The sequence below is a fragment of the Aquarana catesbeiana genome, linkage group LG13 (genome assembly GCF_042186555.1).
Source record: "Aquarana catesbeiana isolate 2022-GZ linkage group LG13, ASM4218655v1, whole genome shotgun sequence".
NCBI lineage: Eukaryota > Metazoa > Chordata > Amphibia > Anura > Ranidae > Aquarana > Aquarana catesbeiana.
Genome location: NC_133336.1, coordinates 34,879,493 through 34,902,241, shown reverse-complemented (window position 1 = coordinate 34,902,241; position 22,749 = coordinate 34,879,493). Strand labels below are relative to the sequence as shown.

General features: G+C 47.6%; 1 protein-coding gene across 1 annotated transcript in view; it reads right to left on the bottom strand.

The window, feature by feature from the left end:
- Nucleotides 1-271: 271 nt before the first annotated feature.
- The window catches only part of FANCM (FA complementation group M), a 258,713-nt gene continuing 236,235 nt past the window's right edge, over nt 272-22,749 (bottom strand). The window contains exons 20-24 of the mRNA XM_073609784.1: nt 21,917-22,020; nt 14,808-15,368; nt 10,562-10,934; nt 5,778-6,069; nt 272-560 (exon numbers count right to left, since the gene is read on the bottom strand). Of these exons, the coding sequence (XP_073465885.1) occupies nt 431-560; nt 5,778-6,069; nt 10,562-10,934; nt 14,808-15,368; nt 21,917-22,020 (1,460 nt within the window). The 3' untranslated portion in view covers nt 272-430. The remainder of the gene's footprint in view (nt 561-5,777; nt 6,070-10,561; nt 10,935-14,807; nt 15,369-21,916; nt 22,021-22,749) is intronic.

The window sequence follows — 22,749 nt, the reverse complement described above, 5'->3', positions numbered from 1 at the left end:
GGACTGCAAAGTCACATGACAAGTCGTACCCCATGATTTCCAATGAGTACCATTCATATCTGTGTGACTTGTCCCTGTACTACTTTGGTCCAATTTTAATGCGCGCTGAGGTCCATAGACCCCAAGATTACAGAGGCATTCCCTGAAATCGTCACAAAATCGCACGACTTTCAAGTCGCGGCACTGTGAAAAGGGGCTTAAGACATACCTGAACCATTTAATGTTTGACCAAACTGTAGCTCTGCAGAGTCAGATTCTCCAACACAAATCATATCTTCCAAAATAGTTTATATGCTGTACAAAATAGACTCAATATACACAGATATACAAATAAACACAAAGTGCTTGTGCAGAGGACTGGAAAGCATTGTCCTGCAATAATATCTCCTCTGCAGACAAAGGGGTCCATAGAAAAGAGTCAGTGATTGGACTACGAGTGGGGTTTCCGTTTGTCCCCAGAATGCAGCATTAGTGGATCAGACTGATAATGAAGGAAGCGGTAGATCTCCTCGGCCTTCTGCTGGCTCACTTGTCCTTTGGTGGAGAGTTCATCTACAGAGCTGTGGAATGAAAGGACCATTAAAAAGGAAGCCAGAAACAAACTGACATGAAGACATTGTGCAGTATGTTAGCCACGGTCATTGTTTATTCCATTTGTTTGCACCTTTTCTCATCTAATTTATCAAAGCATCTGAAAATAACTAACTGGGTTGTGCACTGCAGGTCTATACAGGCGGACCCAGAGTTACATAGGACTCAATTACGGAGGGAGACAACAGGAAGTGAAAGGAAATCTACCCCTAGGAAGGGAAATTCACTCCTGTAAGAGTTATTATGGGTAAAAGATGTCTCCACTGAAGCTTCATCACCAATCCTTGTTTCCACAACACAAAGTTTTCAAAATGCAATTGTAACAGGGACAGGAAGTGAGGTGAAATCTTCTGAACAGGGACACAGAAAGCAAAACAAACATTACAGGGGTGTCCCCCCTTCCCTATGCTATCCAAAAAAACAGATTTTTTTTTTGGCTGGAGTTACACTTAAAAAATGTACCTGTTCCAACTTACATACAAATTCAACTTCGGTTCTGTAGGTTTGTCCTCATCTTGTTTGTAACCTGGGTACTGCCTGTAATCATGTAGTCTTTTTCTATGGTAAGGCCTCATGCATATGGCAGTTTGCAGGTATTTTATATGCCAAACTTAAAATTCTTTTCCTGCACCTGGGGAGCTGCAGCTGGCATGGGTAGACGTCAAAGCACAGGAGCATCAACATTTCCATATGGGTCCACCTTCAATTGGGGGCTTTATGTGCCAGTTGAGACTTCCCACATGCAGAAAACTGCCAGAAACTTTGCACTAGGCAAATAAAATTCCTGCAAATGTCAGTACGAGGCCTGAACAGAGAGTACATTAAAGTGTTACTAAACCCACATAGGAGCAGCTGGGAGACAGTGGCCGGGTGTTGTCACCCCATAACAGGAAGTGCCTGACCCAAGACAGAATCTTTCCATATGTTAAGGTAAGCTGCCAATTGAAAAGAAAATCTGTCTTTTGAGGCCCTCTTATGGAAACCAATTGCAGAACTTCTTCGTCCTGAACGCCAACTAGCAGCACATATTTTTACCGCAACCAAATTGACCATAGCAAGGGCCTGGAAAACTCCGAACCTCAGTTTTGAGGCAGTTAAAAACTGTGTGAATGATATCATGGTAAACGAGAAACTTACGGCCATATTGTTGGACACGCATGATAAATTCCTCAGGATATGGCAACCCTGGGTGACCCATAATCAACCATCAAGATTTGACCTAACGCTTCTTTCCCTATAATGAGCCTCCGTCCCCCCCCCACCCCAGGGTCCCCCCCCGCCCTCTTTTCCTACTCCCCTCTCTCCCACTTTCAATTCTTCTTTCCTTTTTCTTATTCAGGCCCTTGGGCTTACATCTTCAGAGAATGGATACTTAACCGGTTCAATACCGGGCAATTTCACCCCCTTCCTTCCCAGGCCAATTTTTAGTTTTCAGCACTGTCGCACTTTAAACGTCAATTGCGCGGTCGTGCGACGTTGTACCCAAAAGAAATTGACGTTCTTTTTTTCACCACAAATAGAGCTTTTTTTTTGGTGGTATTTGATCGCCTCTGCGGTTTTTATTTTTTGCGCTATAAACAAAAGAAGAGCGACAATTTTGAAAAAAACACAATATTTTTTGCTATAATAAATATCCCAATTTTTTTTTTTAAAAACAAATTTTTTCCTCAGTTTTGGCCGATACGTATTCTTCTACATATTTTTGGTAAAAAAAAAAAAAAAAAAATCGCAATAACCGTATATTGATTGGTTTGCGCAAAAATTATAGCGTCTACAAAATACGGGATAGATTTATGGCATTTTTTAAAAAAAAAAAATTTTTTTATTTTTTTTAGCGGCGATCGCGATTTTTTTTGGTGACTGCGACATTATGGCGGACACATCGGACACTTTTGACACATTTTTGGGACCATTCACATTTATACAGCGATCAATGCTATAAAATTGCATTGACTACTGTGTAAATGTGACAGGCAGTGAAGGGGTTAACCACTAGGGGGCGGGGAGGGGTTAAATGTGTTTCCTAGGGAATGATTCTAACTGAAGGGGAAGGGGACGCACTAGGGGAGGAGACCGATCTGTGTTCCTCTGTTCTGGGAACACAGATCGCTCTCCTCAGAGCTGACAGGCTGTGGATCTGTGTGTTTACACACACAGATCCACATGCCGGCCCGGTTAACGGGCAATCGCGGGTGCCCGGCGGACATCGCGGCCGCCGGGCACACGCACCGGGTCCCGAGGAACGCGGCGGGCGTGCGCTCCCTGCGGCGCACGCGCCCCCCTAGACGGCCGGGAATCCCAGGACGTCATATGACGTCCACCCAGGATGGGAGATCCCATCTGTGGACGTCATATGACTATGGGCGGGTAGGGAAGTGGTTAATGTAGCGAAGAGGAGGAAAAAGGGGAAAGAGAAAAAAAGAGAAGGAAGAAGGAAAAAAAAAAAAAACAAAAAAAAAAACTATTTCATACAAAGCTACCTTAGCTTTTTTGAGGTTAACCAATTTAACTTGATTTTGTTTGTTTTTTTTTTTTGTTTTTTTTGTCTTTTCCTTGATTACCTATGCAATGTTCAAGAGTGTTTGCTAACATAATACTCTGTGTTTACAGTTTACCACTAGGCTAGTAAGCCGAGATGAACACTCCCCTTAATATGTCGCCAGGCCTCAGAGTGGCCCGAGACATGGCTTAAATCTTTGAATGTTAGTATTACCTGCCGGATACCGGCAATTTTATACCTGTTAATTCAAGATGTATCCATTACTGTTTTGTACTATTCTGTTGATATATATTTTCAATAAAACTCTTTGTACAAGAAAAGAAAATCTGTCCTCCTTTATACCTGTTCCTAATGTTTTGATATGCTCCACCTGCATTGTGGACCCGGTTCAGAAACAGAAAAGATAAAAAAAAAAAGGTTGGTAAGAACATCATAGACCAGAGGAGCCGCAGACTGGTATTGGTCCGTGGCCTGTTAGGAACTGAGCCACACAGCAGGAGGCTTGATCCGTCTTAGTGACTTCTCATAGGAATGGGGAGCAGTCTGTTCCCTGCTGCGGTAGGGGGGCAGTCTGGTCTGATTCAGTGCATCGCTTTTTGTTTTGTACAAACTTTATTTGAAGTATACAAAACATACACGTCATTTATGACAATAAACAGCCAGGCGACACGCTGTGCTGCTGTGCATTGCCACGGGCCAATAAATTGCAGCGTGTCTTGCTATGTGACTGGGTCACATAGGAAATAATTGTTTCCTATGTGTTCTTGCGGTGACCGATATCTTAAAGTGCAGTAATACCGTATTTTCCAGTGTAGAAGACGACCCCCCGATTCTACTGTATTTCTACAGTTTCTTGCATAATACTCGCTGTATAGGACGACCCCCCCTTCTGAGGCTTCATATTGCCTATATTTCCTTCTTGGTGCCATACCGCGCTGAGCCAATCACGGCGAGCGGTGTATTCTATTAATGAATACAAAGCCTGCTCGGATTGGCAGAGGCTGCAACATAATCAGCCCCCGCCTCTCTGACTCTCAAAGCCAATCCAAGCAGGCTAGTGCATGTAGCCTGCTCGGATTGGAAGAGGTCATTACCAAGCAGGCTCTATTCATTATTGGATACATCGCTCGCCGGGATTGGCTCAGCGGTGTATACTGTATTACCGCACATCCGACGGGCTGACATACAGCCGACTGCATTTTATACCCGGCGTATAAGACGACCCCTGATTTTTGCCCGTTTTTCTTTTAAGTGTAAAAGGTCGTCCTATACGCCGGAAAATACGGTACATCTGTCGTCATACAAATGATCCCTACAGCCACTCAGCAGACTATATCATCACCCCCGGTCTGTGGTGAAAAAAAAATGGTCTTCCAAGAAACCAGTCCCTGGTGCCAAAAAGGTTGGGGACTGCTGACAATCCTGTTCCAGCTTTTTATCGGGCTGAATTTGTTCATGCTGAGGACTGTGTCATAAAAAGATTTCCTTCAACATGTCAAATGCAGAAGCTGCCACTGCTGATCTCTGTTCTGAAAATTTTAGTTACCCCACTGTCATTGTTCTCCTCTGGCTTCTGTACTTTGAGGCAATAATCCAATGGTTTTGCCCAGAGACGCCCCGATCATCTTCTTCTGGAGACCCCAGTCGGAGCTCCAGGCTCCTCCTCTTCGGGGAGTGCCCCCATGGAAAGCCACTTGATATGGGGACACCCTTGTGTACTTGCTTCTGAGCCACCCTGCCTGCGTCTATTGACACAGAGCAGGCGGCTTGGCCCAGCCCCCCACTTGACAATGACTCCTGCTGCCATTAATCTGCCTAGTGATGAGGGAGACAGCGGCGAGAGCTCTCCTGCAAATCGCTAGATCGGAACGGGCTCAGGTAAGTATAAGAGGGGGAGGGGCGATTTGCAGCACAGGTGTTTTATCATCTTAATGCAGTAAAGCGGAGTTCCACCCATTTTATGTACTTGCTCTCTATGGTATCCCCTCTGAGCATCCTTTTCCCAATGCAAATTCTTTTTTTTTTTTTTTTTTTATTTTATTTTAAATGGAAATACCTTTTACATTCTTCTTTCTCCTGCACTTTCGGCAGTGTGGGCCTAGGCGATTACTTCACCAGGCGATTCGCGAGGGCTCCTGGGATGGCGGCGTCATGTATCCCAGGAGTCCTAGCGAATCGCCTAGTGACGAAATCTCGTGTTATTTCCAGACCGTTGCTACGGCAACGTGTCAGGGGGACGGAGCGCCACGTAGTGACATTACGGCACAGACGCGAGATCGGGGGGTGCATGCTGGCAATCCAGCTGCACCTAGTCCTGGAAATAGATACCAGAGGGCTTCAGATGCCCATAGTGGACATGGCCCCTGCCAGCTTCCGAGATCAAGATAGTCTTTCTTTATTTTAAACTGAAATTAGCCGGAATACACTATAGGCACTAAACGTGCCAGATAAAGTTGAACAAATGACAGCAGCGTTTAAAAAAAAAAAAATTTGACTTGGGGGTCTGGAACTCCGCTAAGGTGACAAAACTTAAAGCTTTATTACCACTTAAAGGTAAAAAGCCTTTTGCCTTTGAAACCACTTTAAGCGAAAGATACAGCAATGTTGTGTAAATTAGCTTTTAAAAATAAACCCATTTCGATTTTTTTTTTGTAACCAGTTCATCTGATAACATTCGTAGACTCACCTGTCAGCCATATGTCGGACTGAGCTGAAGTGGTGGCAGAGGTTGAGGGCGGTGATGTAGCTGACATTGGGGATAGACAGGTAAAAGTTCAGTGCTTCTTGCTTGTGGCCGGTCACCTGAGTGGGGACTGTGATAGCCGTGTTCTTCCTCCTCTCTAGAGAGGCCAGTTCTTTCAGTAACCCCGCCGTCTCCTCCTGGCTGCAACTGAAGAGGATCTGGACCCCGGCGCTGATTAAAGACGACAAGGTGCTGTCATAATACTTTGTTCTCTGAAACGGTCGAGACGTTTCTCCTGCAGATCAGAAATGAACATTACGATTAGTTGATAATCCAAGAGTTGTGCTCCCTTAGTAATTTCACTAATTCAGCAAAGCCAACAACCAAGAAAAACAAGGAGTTCAAAGGGAATATGTACAACGCTGTAGCAGTTTTGTACATTTTACTGGTAAACTTCATATCATTGAGAGAAGGATGAATGGAAAAGACATTCTTGATAAAAAAAATCTGCTGCCACAGACCCAAACTCAGGCCTTTTTGGCGGGAGGTGATCTGTACTGTCAAGAACTTGACTAACGTTGATTTGGAGGGGAACCCTGCGGCGTGCCAGTTACATCTCTCAAAACAACCTATCAAGAAGTACAAGGCTTCTTTTACAATTCAACTACTAAATGCGGCTAAGGCATGCATCCCCGTGTGTTGGAGATCTGAGAACCTGCCGTCAAAGTCCCTGTGGTTTTCTAAAGTCGGTGAACTTAGGGATATGGAGGATCTCACAACCACCTTGAACAACCGGGATGAGATCTTTTGTGACACCTGGAGACCTTGGCAACATTTCCTATACACCAACAATTATCTTCAGGGGGTTTTGCAACCTGGCTGACCTCCTGAACTTGGTTTAAACTCCCTGGGCGAGAGGCTTTCGCCGTTATCTTTCATTCTGAATCTGTACTTTTCTTCTGTACAAGGGACACTTGTCCCCTTACTCCTTCCTAATTGCCCCCCCCCCTTCACTCTTCCTTTTCTCTAACCCCCCCCTCCCCACCCCATATACCTGGCTCACTCAGGGGCGCTTTTTTTTTTGATATTGGAGTATCTCTCTATACATTAGCCAAGTCTCACTGTTCCCTCTCTGGGTCCGGCTGGCCACATGCGGTATTGCATACCACTGAAGTCAATGCGGAACTAATTATTTTAGTTTCCATTGACTTCAATGGGAAAACTCGCTTTGATATGCGAGTACATTGGAGTACGAGCATACTGCTGGAACGGATTATGCTCGCAATCCGAGGTTCCACTGTATATTTTTTTAGCAGAGACCCTAGAGCATAAAATGGCGATTGTTGCAATATTTTATGTCGCACTGTATTTACGTAGTGGTCTTTCAAATGCAATTTTTGGGTAAAAAAAATCCACTTTCATGAATTAGAAAAAAAGCAAAAAAGAGTAAAGCTGGCCCGATTTTTTGTATAATGTGAAAGATGATGTTACGCCGAGTAGATACCAAACATGTCATGCTTTACTTGTGGAATGGCAACAAACTACAGAACTTAAAAACCTCCAACGGCTGTGCTTTAAAAAAATTTTAACGGTTACCAGTTAAGTTAAGAGTCACAGAGGAGGTCTTTTGCTAGAATTTTTGCTCTCGCTCTAACGATCGCGGCAATACCTCACATGTGTGATCTGAACACTGTTTACATTTGTGGGCGCGACTTACGTATGCATGGAAGGATGGGGCGCTTTTAATCTCTCTTTTACTTATTTTGACACTATGCCTTAAAAAAAAAAAATTGATCACTTTAATTGCTATCACAAGGAATGTAAACATCCCTTGTGACAGTAATAGTCACGTGTCAGGCATTTTTTTGGAGGGATCTGGGGTCCCTCCCACTGCTTGTAATAACAGCCCAGCGGCTGCTTAGTCACATAGGAAAGCCAACCGTCGGCTCTAAAAAGATGGTAGCTGCAGGCATTGCCCCGTACAAACACTTGAAGCAGAAGGCCGCATATATGGGCTACGCTGGTGTGAAGGGGTTAAATCGCATAAATATGAAATTTAGCATATTAACAGTTTGTACTCTCATTCCAGCCACCAGGTGGTGCTTTAGGCCACCTTTCACGTTTTTTCTTCTGTCTCCTTGGTTCTAAAAAGCCTGCCGGAGCTCAATAGCTCAAGCTTATAATTACAAAAGTGTTTTCCTCCTCATCAGATGGCTCTGATAGAGATATACCCTAGAACCCCTCCCATCATTATCACCCACATGTGCAAATATCAAAGTTCCAGCTAAAAGCAATCACGGGGAAATGTCCCAAATTTTGTGTCCAAACAGAAAAACAAATGTACCAGCAAAATAAACATTAATAAAGGAAACAAAATCCAGGCAAAAATGAAACTGCATAACAGAATGTCCTGCTATCTATGGCCACCCATGCTAAAGGCAGAGCTGGAGTAGAAGAGCATGGTGAAAATGTAGTGTGTATGTGAAAAAAACACAAGGGGGCGCTGCAGAGCAACCTGCAGCACCAGTTATGTAGCTTAAAAGACAGGTACAAAAACAGACATGAACCCAGTATAAAGACACCCAATAAATGTGCTGAAGGTAGAAATAAACAGATAAGTGAGATAACCACTAGCCGATGTCATTATACTGCAGCAGGTCGGCTCTCCGGCACAAAGCGCTGTAGCTGTATGTGGGCACGGGCTGCAGCGTGCCTTCGGGTCGGGTGGACTATCTCCGCCGGCGACCTGCGATCGCCTATTACAGAGGCAGAACGGGGAAAACAAAGAGATTTCCTGTTCTGATAAGACAGAGATCTACTGTTCCCAGTGATCTCTGTCATGTCCCTGGCAGCCCATCCCCCCTACAGTTAGGGAACACATTTAGCTCCTTGATCGCCCCCCTAGTGTTAACTCCTTCCCCGCCAGTGACATTTACACAGTAATCAGTGGCTACTTATAGCACTGATCGCTGTATAAATGTCAATGGTCCCAAAAAAATGTCCGATCTGTCTGCCGCAATGTTGCAGTACCGCTAAAAATCGCAGGATTGCCGCCATTACTAGTAAAAAAAATAAAAATGCCATGAATCTTCCCCTATTTTGTAGACGCTATAACTTTTGCACAAACCAATCTATATAAGCCTATTGCAATTTTTTTTTTTACCAAAAATATGTAGAAGAATACATATCAGCCTAAACTGATGAATACATTTTTTTTTATATATAATTTTTTGGGGATATTTATTATAGCAAGAAAAAAAAATTTTTTTTTTCAAAATTGTCGCCCTTAGTTTGTTTATAGCGCAAAAAATAAACACTGCAGAGGTGATCAAATACCACCAAAAGAAAGCTCTATTTGTGAGAAAAAAAGGACGTCAAATTTGTTTGTTTGCGTTATTGTCAGTTAAAGCGACGCAGTGCTGTATCGCAAAAAATGGCCTGGTCATTAAGGGGGTAAATCCTTCCGGGGCTGAAGTGGTTAAAAACAATTTGAGCTCAAAACAGGGAGAGCTTATCTGTTTATTTCTACTTTCAGCTCATTTATAACCCTTTTTCGTACAGTAATACCATGATCATTAAACCAGGTATTGGTACTTTGGGCAGTGTGGGCAGGTGCCAAGTCCTGCTGGAAAATGAAATCAGCATCTCCATAAAGCTGGTCAGCAGAGGGAAGCATGAAGAGCTCTAGAACTTCCTGGTAGAGGGCTGTGCTGACTTTGGACTTGATAAAACACAGAGGACCAACACCAGCAGATGACATGGCTCCCCAAATCATCACTGACTGTGGAAAGTTTTAAATTTCATTTGGAAATTGCGGTCCCAGAGTCTAGAGGAAGAGTGGAGAGGCACAGAATCCAAGTTGCATGAAGTCCAGTGTGAAATTTCCACAGTCAGTGATGATTTGGGGAGCCATGTCATCTGCTGGTGTTGGTCCTCTGTGTTTTATCAAGTCCAAAGTCAGCACAGCCCTCTACTAGGAAGTTCTAGAGCTCTTCATGCTTCCCTCTGCTGACCAGCTTTATGGAGATGCTGATTTCATTTTCCAGCAGGACTTGGCACCTGCCCACACTGCCAAAAGTACCAATACCTGGTTTAATGATCATGGTATTACTGTGCTTGATTGGCCAGCAAACTCGCCTGACCTAAACCCCATAGAGAATCTGTGGGGTATTGTCAAGAGGAAGATGAGACACCAGACCCAACAATGCAGATGAGCTGAAGGCCGCTATCAAAGCGATCTGGGCTTCCATAACACTTCAGCCGTGCCACAGGCTGATCACCTCCATGCCACATTGATGTAGTAATTTATGCAAAAGGAGCCCCGACCAAGTACTGAGTACATACTATACTATACATGGACAGACTTTTCACTAAGCCAACATTTCTGTATTAATCCTTTTTATTGTTCTTATGTAATATTCTAATTCTCTGAGATACTGAATTTTGGGTTTTCACTAGCTGTAAGCCATAATCATCAAAATTAAAAGAAACAAATGCTTGAAATATATCACTCTGTGTGTAATGAATCTAAATAAAATATGAGTTTCACTTTTATGAATTGAATTACTGAAATAAACTTTTTGATGATGATCTAATTTTATGAGATGCCCATGTATGTATGTATGTATGTGTATATATATATATATATATATATATACACACACACACACACACACACACACACACACACAAGAGCCTAAACACAAGGTTTAAAAACGAACCCAAAAGCAATGTAGCTTTCCTTCACACTGCACACAACATATTTCCACACATGATGTAGATCACACCTGGTTTCACGCGGTCCTTCTCCACGATCAGACACACCCGGTCATACATGCTCCGCAGATGCTGGATCCGTTCAGCCAGTTTACTTCTGTTGGTGCAGTTAGAGAATTCTGACTGGGATTTGCGTTCTACAGACAATCGGTTACTGACGATGTAATCGCAGCCCCCCAGGGAGCAAATTTCCACCCGCACCCTGTGAGCGCTCTTCAGGCAGGAGATGACCTCGGGACCGGAGGAGATTTCCCGGCTGTCTGCTAGGATGCAGAGCCCATCACTGCTCACTGCGGATCCGAGAACCTTCCCCATGGAGGAGTCATTCAGAGATGAGGCCATGCACATAGAATCGCCACCAGATTTCACAGAGATATCTTCCAGCTGTCGGGTTTTATCACATAAATTACAAATGTTATAAAATAATTCTGAAAGTGACACTTAGAGAGTTAACAGCAAAACCAATCAGTAGGCTGTACATCTTATCCAGGGAACAATAATTCCATCTGAGTTCAGAAGTGTAATATTTCCCATGAGATTTTATAAACACTTTTATTAGGGATCTTTAAAGACACTGGCCTACAATTCTGTAACATTGCTATACCATCACACAACACGGAACTAAACCTCTCTCTCCTTTACAACGAAGGAAGCTGACATTTTACATTCGGTGTGATTTGCAGTTGCCATGGTGCAGCACACGTGATCAGTAATGACTAGGGTTACACCGTTACTAGTATAGGTGCCGATACCGAGTATTTGCACAAGTATCGGTACTCATGCAAACGCACCGATACCCGAAACCGATACTTTCAGGCTCGGTTCTTTGAGCAGTCATTGGGTCTCCCCTGTTGACAGCTAAAGTGTTAAAGAAGTCTGGTAATTGGAGCTGTGGAAAAAAAAAAAGGCAGCCAGCAATGTTTATTAACAACATTGCTCAGCCACTGAAACACTAAAATAAAAAGAAACATTGTTTCTTTTTGTATCTTTCTGTTTCTTCATCTGCAGATCAAAGGGATGAACAAATGTCCCTCTGTTTAACCCCTTATTAACCACTTCAGCCCCGGACCGGATTTGGCTGGCCAAAGACCAGAGCACTTTTTTGCGATTCGGCACTGCGTCGCTTTAACCAACAATTGCGCGGTCGTGCGACGTGGCTCCCAAACAAAATTGACGTCCTTTTTTTCCCCCCACAAATAGAGCTTTCTTTTGGTGGTATTCGATCACCTCTGCGGTTTATATTTTTTGCGCTATAAACAAAAAAAATCGACAATTTTGAAAAAAAAGCAATATTTTTTACTTTTTGCTATAATATATATCCCAAAAAAATAAATAAAAAAACATTTTTTTTTCCTCAGTTTAGGCCGATGTGTATTCTTCTACATATTTTTGGTAAAAAAAAAAAAAAAAATGCAATAAGCATTTATTGAATGGTTTGCATAAAAAGTTATAGTGTCTACAAAATAGGGGATAGATTTATGGCATTTTTATTAATAATTTTTTTTTTTTTACTATTAATGGCGTTGATCTGGGGTATTTTTTCGTGACTACGACATTATGGTGGACACTTTTGGCACTATTTTGGGACCATTCACATTTATACAGCGATCAGTGCAATTAAAAATGCACTGATTACTGTGTAAATGTGACTGGCAGTGAAGGGGGTTAACCACTAGGGGGCTAGGAAGGGGTTAAGTGTGTCCTAGGGAGTGATTCTGTTAGGGGGCGTGGCTATTAGTGATACCTCACTGATCGCTGCTCCCGATGAGAGGGAACAGACGATCGGTGACATGTCACTAGGAAGAACGGGGAGATGTTGTGTTTACACTGACATCTCCCCGTTCTTCAGCTCCGTGACACAATCGCGGGACCCCGGCGGACAGAGTCCGTGGGTCCCGCGGGCACGATCACGGAGCTTGCGCCAGGGTCACGCGCGCACGCGACGGCAAATTTAAAGGGACGTACCTGTACGCTCATTTGCCTGTCTGTGCCATTTTGTCGATGTACATCTACATGTGTGCTTTGTTAGTGAATATTTTTGCACATATATATTAACATATATTTACACATTTCACATTGAAAAAGCGCAAAATTAAAAAACAAAAATCAATTCATTTCATTTGTAAATAACTTTTCAATGCTTTGTACCATTGCTGACAGCTGAAATGAAAACAAAACAGTTGCGGTAGGTATCGGTAATTGGTATCAGCCAGTACCAAACAAACCCGATGAAAATAGGTAAATATATTAGGGATGCACCGATACCGGTATGGGAATCAGTGCAGATACTGAGTATTTTCACGCGTACTCATGAAAATGCTCCCAATACTGAAACCGATACTTTTTGCGGTGATTTGTGTCCATGCAAAACGAATTGGCGTAAATCACATTGAAAAAAGAAAAAAAAAAAATCGCATGCAATTCCTGTATGAATCACATGCGGTTTCCCCACGGCTCTGGTATGAACTCAGGCTTGTCACAGTGATTTCAGTTTGGGTGGACAGGAATTGCACCGCATTCCTGTTCATATTGCATGCGATTCTTTGCAGTGCGGTTTGTGCATATTCATTTTGAATGGATGCAAATCGCACCTCAAAGTGTCGGTATCAGGAACATTTTTATGAGTACTTGTGAAAATACTTGGCATCGGCACTGATACCGGTATCGATATTGGTGCATGCCCAATTTACTTACCTATTTTCAGGTTGCTCCGGTCCAGCCACGTGATCTCCCGTGTCAGCCAGCGGTGGCCACAAGTTCCAACAGTGGCTAGTAAAGCCTGGAACAGTGATATCACCCACAGCCTTCAATAGTCAATGAATTGTCTGTGTTCCCCCCTCTCCCTGAAGCCCCGTTGGCTGACACAGTGGAGCGGGATCACGTGAGCAGACCGGAGCGGCCTGAAAATAGGTAGTATATATATATAAAAAACATTTTTTACACAGGTTAGATAGTGTAGGAGCTTGAAGGAGGGAGGGGCAGTTTTAGGAGTAGTTAGGGTTAAGCTGGAATTACACTTTAAGGCCTGTTGACACCAGACCAGTTAAGATAGATAAGCTCCAGAAACAGGACACACTGTTTCTTTATTTGCAGCATGGCAAAGGCTGAAAAAATAATTAAAAGTTCATTTGGCCAGCATACCGATTCTTATGTAATCGGTATGCTTTTTAAAATCATTCAGATGCTTTTCTGTGAGCGCACACATCAAATTTATTGCCAATAAAAATGTAGAAAAAACAAGCCCTACAATGCGTTGTAACAATGCACACATTATACGCACCATAACAACATGTGAAAGGGCCCTTACATGGTTGCTCTAGGCCAGTGATGGTGAACCTTGGCACCCCAGATGTTTTGAAACTACATTTCCCATGATGCTCAACTACACCGCAGAGTTCATGAGAATCTGGGGTGCCAAGGTTCACCATCACTGCTCTAGGCGGTAGCCTTGTTTTCTCCATGTGGCAGTTTTTTAAGAATGAAAGTAGGACTTCAATCTTTTTTCTTTCCTATTTTTGGGGGAAGAGTCAGAATCTTTGAGGTTTCACCAAGGGGAGATCCTCTGGCACCCCCAACCCAGCTTTCTGCCCCGGTAATTTATCAGAAAGTAACGGGAAACTGAAAATGTTACAGTGGACATCTGAACAGGAGATGAGGAAAAGGTCTCAAAGGGGTCGTCTGTTTCGGTGTTAAGAGAAGAGCTTTTCTCTCATTTCCTGTTGTGTCTCCTGGCCAGAAGGTCAAGTCCAAGCGCAATATTCCCAACACACACATTCAAGAAACTGGCCATTCAGTAGTGCCAGGTGCTGTAATGACCATAGGCTGGAAACCGTGGATGATCAAAGTAAATGTCATCAGTACACCAAGGATTCCTCAAAGTATTTATTTTCGTGGCCACATGATAAACATACAGCAATGTTTCGGAGCCACACAGGGCCCCTTCGTCAGGCAAGCAAGCTTTCCATCTACCTTCTTCACTTGCCTGACAAAAGGGTCCTGCGTGGCTCCGAAACGTTGCTGTATATTTATCACGTGGCCACGAAAATAAATCCCTTTTGAGGAATCCTTGGTGTACTGATGACATTTTCTTCATCCTGACCAGAAGGGGAAATTTACCCAATGGTTATACAGATTCCACTAATGTCTAACAGGAGGTTCTAACTCTTCCCCATTCTATTCAAAACAGAAAATGTTGTCTGGATTTCCACCTCAACTCTGATGACTTCAGCAAAAAGTAGAAGTAAAAGATGAGACTACCTTGTCTGGAGAGAGATTACTACTTTTTGATGTCCGAAGTTTAGTGGTATTAAAGGAGGACCGTGCTCCAGTCTGGAAGTCCAGTTGTTCGGACAGGGAAGCCTGGGCATTAATTCTCTTTTGGCATCGATCCTTCAATGGCAAATCAAAGAATTCCTTCTTATTCAAAGCATTCACAGTCTTCAAGGAAGTGCTGTCCAGCAGCGGTTTGGCAGAAGAGGATGTATAAAGTGACTTTAGACTTGAAGTGTTGGCTTTGGACGTTTGAAGTTCAGAAGTTGCTTTGGTTTCCTCATCACTAGAATCATCATGGATGATTATTCTCCTCCTCTTTTCTGCAGGTTGTACCTTGTTGGTTGGTCTTGGCTCTGTACCTTTAAGCTTTAACCGTCGCCTGGTGCAGTACTGTCTACGGCCACCAACAAAGCTGTCCTGCTGCAAGAGGTTGAGGTCCATTGTTACTTCCTCTGTGCTGGAATCCTCTTCCTCTTCCTCCTCTTCGTTGTCGTCCTCTTGGACACAGAAACTGTCCTCCATGTAGTCCTCATCTTGTTCAGGAATCTAAGAGAGGAAAAGACAGACAAAGCATGAAAAGAAACCTGTACAGAAGGGAATGCAGGGGATGCCATTGCTGACCTCCTCCTAAATACTAGTTGCCCGACCATTTCTGGCTTCAGTACTTTTCTACTCACTGACCTGGAACAAGCATGCAGATGAAAATACTGGTCGAAATCTAAAATGGTAATAAACCTTAGACATGAAATATGAACAAAGCATATCCCTCTATAATGTGTACTTGTCTCAATCAAGAGCACTAAGTGTCTTTTCTGTCTGCTGCCTCCTCCTTCTATCAGCATGAATCATTTCTGACAAGTTTTCCTGACACCAAGAGAAAAATGGTGACAGGGGAGGGAGCTGCAGCTGATTGACAGCCTCAGCTCTGTTCCTGTGTGAAGGGGGTGTGTCCCTTCTATCCAATCATCTCTCAGATCTGTCCTCACTGATTTAACTTCAGCTCCCCGCCCCTTGCTTATCAGAGCTGAGAGATCCTGTGTAAATTCTGCACTTTGAATGAATGTAGGGGAAAGACAGGCTTTGATAAACAGGTACAACTTATGTAGAAGGATTTGTTGCATCTCTGTGTATCACCTGAGGCCAATCACTTCACTGGGTATATGTGAGGGTTTAATGCAACACTAATCTTTTAGTTTAGAAAAAAAGAAATTTCAATTCAAGCGCCTATTCCCAATGCAGAAAAAATCCCTTCTATCGCTCTCAGCCTCCTCCAAATTCCTTTTTTACTGCTGTGATGCGTCTCCTGTTAGAGGGTGGTCAGTCTCACTGTATGTAGGAACACAGCCATCCCTTCTCTGCTTGCTCCCAAGATGGACAATGGGATTTGCAGCGTGCATAGAACAGTCCATGTGACTGCTATTAACTTGCACCGCTTGTTCTAAACAAAGTGAGGGGGAAAAGGAGAGGGGTGGCAGCTTTCGGAGGATGTTACAAAGATGCAGAAAAACACATTATGAAACAATTTCAAGAAAAATACAAGTACAAGACCATTAAAGTGGTTGTAAAAGCACAAGGTTTTTTATCCTTATGCATTCTATGCATAAAGGGTAAAAAAAAAAAAAAAACACGTCTGTGTGCAGCAGCCCTCCCTAGCCCCTCTAAAACTTACCTGAGCTCCCTCTCGATCCAGCGATGTCCACGAGAGCCTGGTTTCTTTGGAGACTTGCACTCCTGAATGGCTTTTGGCAGCCATTGGCTCCCGCTCAATTACAGACAGTGAGCCAACCAGGAGACAGCGTGGGGTGGGGCTGAGTCGCGGCTCCACGTGTGAATGGACACACAGAGCCGTGGGTTGGGAGCGCACCTGCTTGAGGGCCCCTACAGCACCCGGCAGGAGGAGCATCAGCGTGAGACCCGAGAAGAGGAGGATTCGGGCTGCTCTGTGCAAAATCACTGCACAGAGCAGGTAAGTATAAGATGTTTGTTATTTTAAAAAGAAAACAAGTTGTTAATATCAGTTTAAAAAGTGGATGTGTACAGATTTTTTTGATTTTTTTTAAGAATTAGGCGATCGTTTAGCGTCATTTGAAAGCTACCAGAATTGTATTGTTTTCTGCACTTCACATCCATCACATATTAAACATAATAGAATAGATAAGCACCTTTGTGGTCCAACTACAGTCAGTTATCCATGTGTAATCCGCCTTGCAACTGTTGCAAAGCGAGGAATTGCAGGGCCATGTGATTTTACATTATGCTGGAATAGGTCACATGATCAGTTGCAACTGGCCAAACACCAGTCATTTTTTTCGCGTTCAACCAGCAGGATAAACAAATGAAAAGGACCCGATTCCTCAATCCACACACTGAATGTGGATGGGGGGGGGAATTCCTCCCGCTGCACTATTGTATTCCTAAAGCAAAGACACATCCCTGCCATCGGAAAACACTGAACAATGCCGGAGGTGCCAACAGAGAGAAAATCTTCCACCAGGCTCATTGTACACAAGTCGATGGATGCCTGCGCATACATGGATCGGAATTCCACCAGTCCCTGCTGAATCGGCTGAATTTAGTAACATGTATGGCCGACTTTAACCTCACAGCTGTCATTGAATATCTATGGCCCCTTACACCTAGGCACCTGGGAGGCAACATCTAGTCCTGCCTGCCAAAATCTATGACAGGCTGAAACACGAGGTGGATGGATGCTGTATCAAGCGGTATTCACCTTAAAGGCCATACGTGTTCAGGGACATATGCAGTGAATGCAGGAATTCTGCATTCGAAGCATACAACCCTAAAGGAGAATGCCGCTCTGCACGTCCATCTGCCGCATACATTGACAGGCTGCTGGCAGAGGGGCTGCACACTGTGCCTCCTGGGTGCCTGAAAAAGCCAGGGCTTGACACTATCAGACCAAACTGCCTGTATGTACATAGCCTAAGAGGAACGTGGGTCACCAGGACTTGAAGGAATAAAACTGATTAAAAAAAAAAAAAAAAAAAAAACCTAGATTAGGGATCTCCAAACTTTCTAAACAAAGAGCCAGTTAACTGTCTTTCAGATTTGAGGGGGCCGGACTTTGGACAGTGTGAGCAGAAAATGCTCCAACATCAACGGGAGTAAACGGTGCCCCGTCGTTGGGATCGGTGGGGGGGGATCGGTGCCCCGTCGTTGGGATCGGTGGGGGGGGATCGGTGCCCCGTCGTTGGGATCGGTGGGGGGGGATCGGTGCCCCGTCGTTGGGATCGGTGGGGGGGGATCGGTGCCCCGTCGTTGGGATCGGTGGGAGCATCGGTGCCCCGTCGTTGGGAGGATCGGTGGGAGGATCGGTGGGAGGATCGGTGCCCCGTCGTTGGGAGGATCGGTGGGAGGATCGGTGCCCCGTCGTTGGGAGGATCGGTGGGAGGATCGGTGGGAGGATCGGTGCCCCGTCGTTGGGAGGATCGGTGGGAGGATCGGTGCCCCGTCGTTGGGAGGATCGGTGGGAGGATCGGTGCCCCGTCGTTGGGAGGATCGGTGGGAGGATCGGTGCCCCGTCGTTGGGAGGATCGGTGGGAGGATCGGTGCCCCGTCGTTGGGAGGATCGGTGGGAGGATCGGTGCCCCGTCGTTGGGAGGATCGGTGGGAGGATCGGTGCCCCGTCGTTGGGAGGATCGGTGGGAGGATCGATGCCCCGTCGTTGGGAGGATCGGTGGGAGGATCGGTGCCCCGTCGTTGGGAGGATCGGTGGGAGGATCGGTGCCCCGTCGTTGGGAGGATCGGTGGGAGGATCGGTGCCCCGTCGTTGGGAGGATCGGTGGGAGGATCGGTGCCCCGTCGTTGGGAGGATCGGTGGGAGGATCGGTGCCCCGTCGTTGGGAGGATCGGTGGGAGGATCGGTGCCCCGTCGTTGGGAGGATCGGTGAGAGGATCGGTGCCCCGTCGTTGGGAGGATCGGTGGGAGGATCGGTGCCCCGTCGTTGGGAGGATCGGTGGGAGGATCGGTGGGAGGATCGGTGCCCCGTCGTTGGGAGGATCGGTGCCCCGTCGTTGGGAGGATCGGTGGGAGGATCGGTGCCCCGTCGTTGGGAGGATCGGTGGGAGGATCGGTGCCCCGTCGTTGGGAGGATCGGTGGGAGGATCGGTGCCCCGTCGTTGGGAGGATCGGTGGGAGGATCGGTGCCCCGTCGTTGGGAGGATCGGTGGGAGGATCGGTGCCCCGTCGTTGGGAGGATCGGTGGGAGGATCGGTGCCCCGTCGTTGGGAGGATCGGTGGGAGGATCGGTGCCCCGTCGTTGGGAGGATCGGTGGGAGGATCGGTGCCCCGTCGTTGGGAGGATCGGTGGGAGGATCGGTGCCCCGTCGTTGGGAGGATCGGTGGGAGGATCGGTGCCCCGTCGTTGGGAGGATCGGTGGGAGGATCGGTGCCCCGTCGTTGGGAGGATCGGTGAGAGGATCGGTGCCCCGTCGTTGGGAGGATCGGTGGGAGGATCGGTGCCCCGTCGTTGGGAGGATCGGTGGGAGGATCGGTGGGAGGATCGGTGCCCCGTCGTTGGGAGGATCGGTGCCCCGTCGTTGGGAGGATCGGTGGGAGGATCGGTGCCCCGTCGTTGGGAGGATCGGTGGGAGGATCGGTGCCCCGTCGTTGGGAGGATCGGTGGGAGGATCGGTGCCCCGTCGTTGGGAGGATCGGTGGGAGGATCGGTGCCCCGTCGTTGGGAGGATCGGTGGGAGGATCGGTGCCCCGTCGTTGGGAGGATCGGTGGGAGGATCGGTGCCCCGTCGTTGGGAGGATCGGTGGGAGGATCGGTGCCCCGTCGTTGGGAGGATCGGTGGGAGGATCGGTGCCCCGTCGTTGGGAGGATCGGTGGGGGGGGATCGGTGCCCCGTCGTTGGGAGGATCGGTGGGGGGGGATCGGTGCCCCGTCGTTGGGAGGATCGGTGGGGGGGGATCGGTGCCCCGTCGTTGGGAGGATCGGTGGGGGGGGATCGGTGCCCCGTCGTTGGGAGGATCGGTGGGGGGGGATCGGTGCCCCGTCGTTGGGAGGATCGGTGGGGGGGGATCGGTGCCCCGTCGTTGGGAGGATCGGTGGGGGGGGATCGGTGCCCCGTCGTTGGGAGGATCGGTGGGGGGGGATCGGTGCCCCGTCGTTGGGAGGATCGGTGGGGGGGGGATCGGTGCCCCGTCGTTGGGAGGATCGGTGGGGGGGGATCGGTGCCCCGTCGTTGGGAGGATCGGTGGGGGGGGATCGGTGCCCCGTCGTTGGGAGGATCGGTGGGGGGGGATCGGTGCCCCGTCGTTGGGAGGATCGGTGGGGGGGGATCGGTGCCCCGTCGTTGGGAGGATCGGTGGGGGGGGATCGGTGCCCCGTCGTTGGGAGGATCGGTGGGGGGGGATCGGTGCCCCGTCGTTGGGAGGATCGGTGGGGGGGGATCGGTGCCCCGTCGTTGGGAGGATCGGTGGGGGGGGATCGGTGCCCCGTCGTTGGGATCGGTGGGGGGGGATCGGTGCCCCGTCGTTGGGATCGGTGGGGGGGGGATCGGTGCCCCGTCGTTGGGATCGGTGGGGGGGGATCGGTGCCCCGTCGTTGGGATCGGTGGGGGGGGATCGGTGCCCCGTCGTTGGGATCGGTGGGGGGGGATCGGTGCCCCGTCGTTGGGATCGGTGGGGGGGGATCGGTGCCCCGTCGTTGGGATCGGTGGGGGGGGATCGGTGCCCCGTCGTTGGGATCGGTGGGGGGGGATCGGTGCCCCGTCGTTGGGATCGGTGGGGGGGGATCGGTGCCCCGTCGTTGGGATCGGTGGGGGGGGATCGGTGCCCCGTCGTTGGGATCGGTGGGGGGGGATCGGTGCCCCGTCGTTGGGATCGGTGGGGGGGGATCGGTGCCCCGTCGTTGGGATCGGTGGGGGGGGATCGGTGCCCCGTCGTTGGGATCGGTGGGGGAGCATCGGTGCCCCGTCGTTGGGATCGGTGGGGGAGCATCGGTGCCCCGTCGTTGGGATCGGTGGGGGAGCATCGGTGCCCCGTCGTTGGGATCGGTGGGGGAGCATCGGTGCCCCGTCGTTGGGATCGGTGGGGGAGCATCGGTGCCCCGTCGTTGGGATCGGTGGGGGAGCATCGGTGCCCCGTCGTTGGGATCGGTGGGGGAGCATCGGTGCCCCGTCGTTGGGATCGGTGGGGGAGCATCGGTGCCCCGTCGTTGGGATCGGTGGGGGAGCATCGGTGCCCCGTCGTTGGGATCGGTGGGAGCATCGGTGCCCCGTCGTTGGGATCGGTGGGAGCATCGGTGCCCCGTCGTTGGGATCGGTGGGAGCATCGGTGCCCCGTCGTTGGGATCGGTGGGAGCATCGGTGCCCCGTCGTTGGGAGGATCGGTGGGAGCATCGGTGCCCCGTCGTTGGGAGGATCGGTGGAAGGATCGGTGCCCCGTCGTTGGGAGGATCGGTGGAAGGATCGGTGCCCCGTCGTTGGGAGGATCGGTGGGAGGATCGGTGCCCCGTCGTTGGGAGGATCGGTGCCCCGTCGTTGGGAGGATCGGTGGGAGGATCGGTGGGAGGATCGGTGCCCCGTCGTTGGGAGGATCGGTGCCCCGTCGTTGGGAGGATCGGTGCCCCGTCGTTGGGAGGATCGGTGGGAGGATCGGTGCCCCGTCGTTGGGATTGGTGGGAATAATAGTGCCCCATTCTTGGTATTGGTGGGAGAAATAGTTCCCCATCCTTAGTGTCAGTGTGGGAAATAATGCCCCCAATAAATAGTGCCTTGTATTTGTGGGTAAGAGATCGGATAAAGGCAAGCAAAGTGCCACCCCCAGGCCACAGTTTGGAGACCACTGACCTAGATAAACCAAGTTAAGGCTGACCATACATTATACAATTTTCTTATTTAATTTCCTTTAGATTTACCTTCAACTATGTAGTGCAAAGGCCTGCCTGATTGCATACAAATTGAAAATGTTGAGATGTGATTTTGGTAAATCTAAAGGAACACTGAATAAGAAAATTGTATAATGTATGGCCAGCCTAACCCGCTTCACCTCCTCCCACTACACGTGAAAAGGAAACGTAAACTTACTGCTCAAAATCCCCTCCCCAGGGGCGACCTCTACTTACCTGGGAGAACACCGACAAACTGTGTCTCTTATGTGTCAGTTTAAATTTATTTCCAACTGTTGGACTGCGTATGGATTTCATATATATTCCGTGCATCTCAGAGTCTGAAACAGAAGACAAATCATCCGGTTATCACTTGCAGAGGTTAAGTGGTGATGACCCAACAAATCTTCTGCCTTTACAGCAAATATGACAAAAAACCCTTCTGTACAGCTTCCCGAGGATCAGCATTCACTCACAGTATTATAATGGCACAGACATGGCTGATAATCGGAATCTGCTTTACAATATGAAAGCAGTCTAATACATGACACCTTCACATGCTACATATCTGTGTAAGCTGTGCTTTCAATGAGGAGAACAAAGTAAACCAATGGAAAGCATGCATTGCATTATGAGAGTTAAGCTTAATGTTGCTGGTTCACATGTACCCACCATGGATGGAAGGAGGAGAAGATGTGGTCACACACAATATAAAATGAAACTCAGTAACATGTACCGGGCGATCAAAGGCACCATAGAAAAGGCCTAAATGTTTAAAATTACACTTTAAAGGAGGTTATTTGACAATGTTTGGTGCTCTCAGGGCCCTTTTATAGGGAACCTAAATAAGGCAGCCAGTGCCGACATCTTCCGAATGTAACCACTTCAGCCCGGAAGATTTTACCCCCTTCCGGACCAGAGCATTTTTTGCGATTCGGCACTGCGTCTTTAGCTGACAATTGCACGGTCGTGCGATGTTACACCCAAACAAAATCCTTTTTTTCCCCACAAATAAAGCTTTCTTTTGGTGGTATTTGATCACCTCTGTGGTTTTTATTTTTTGCGCTATA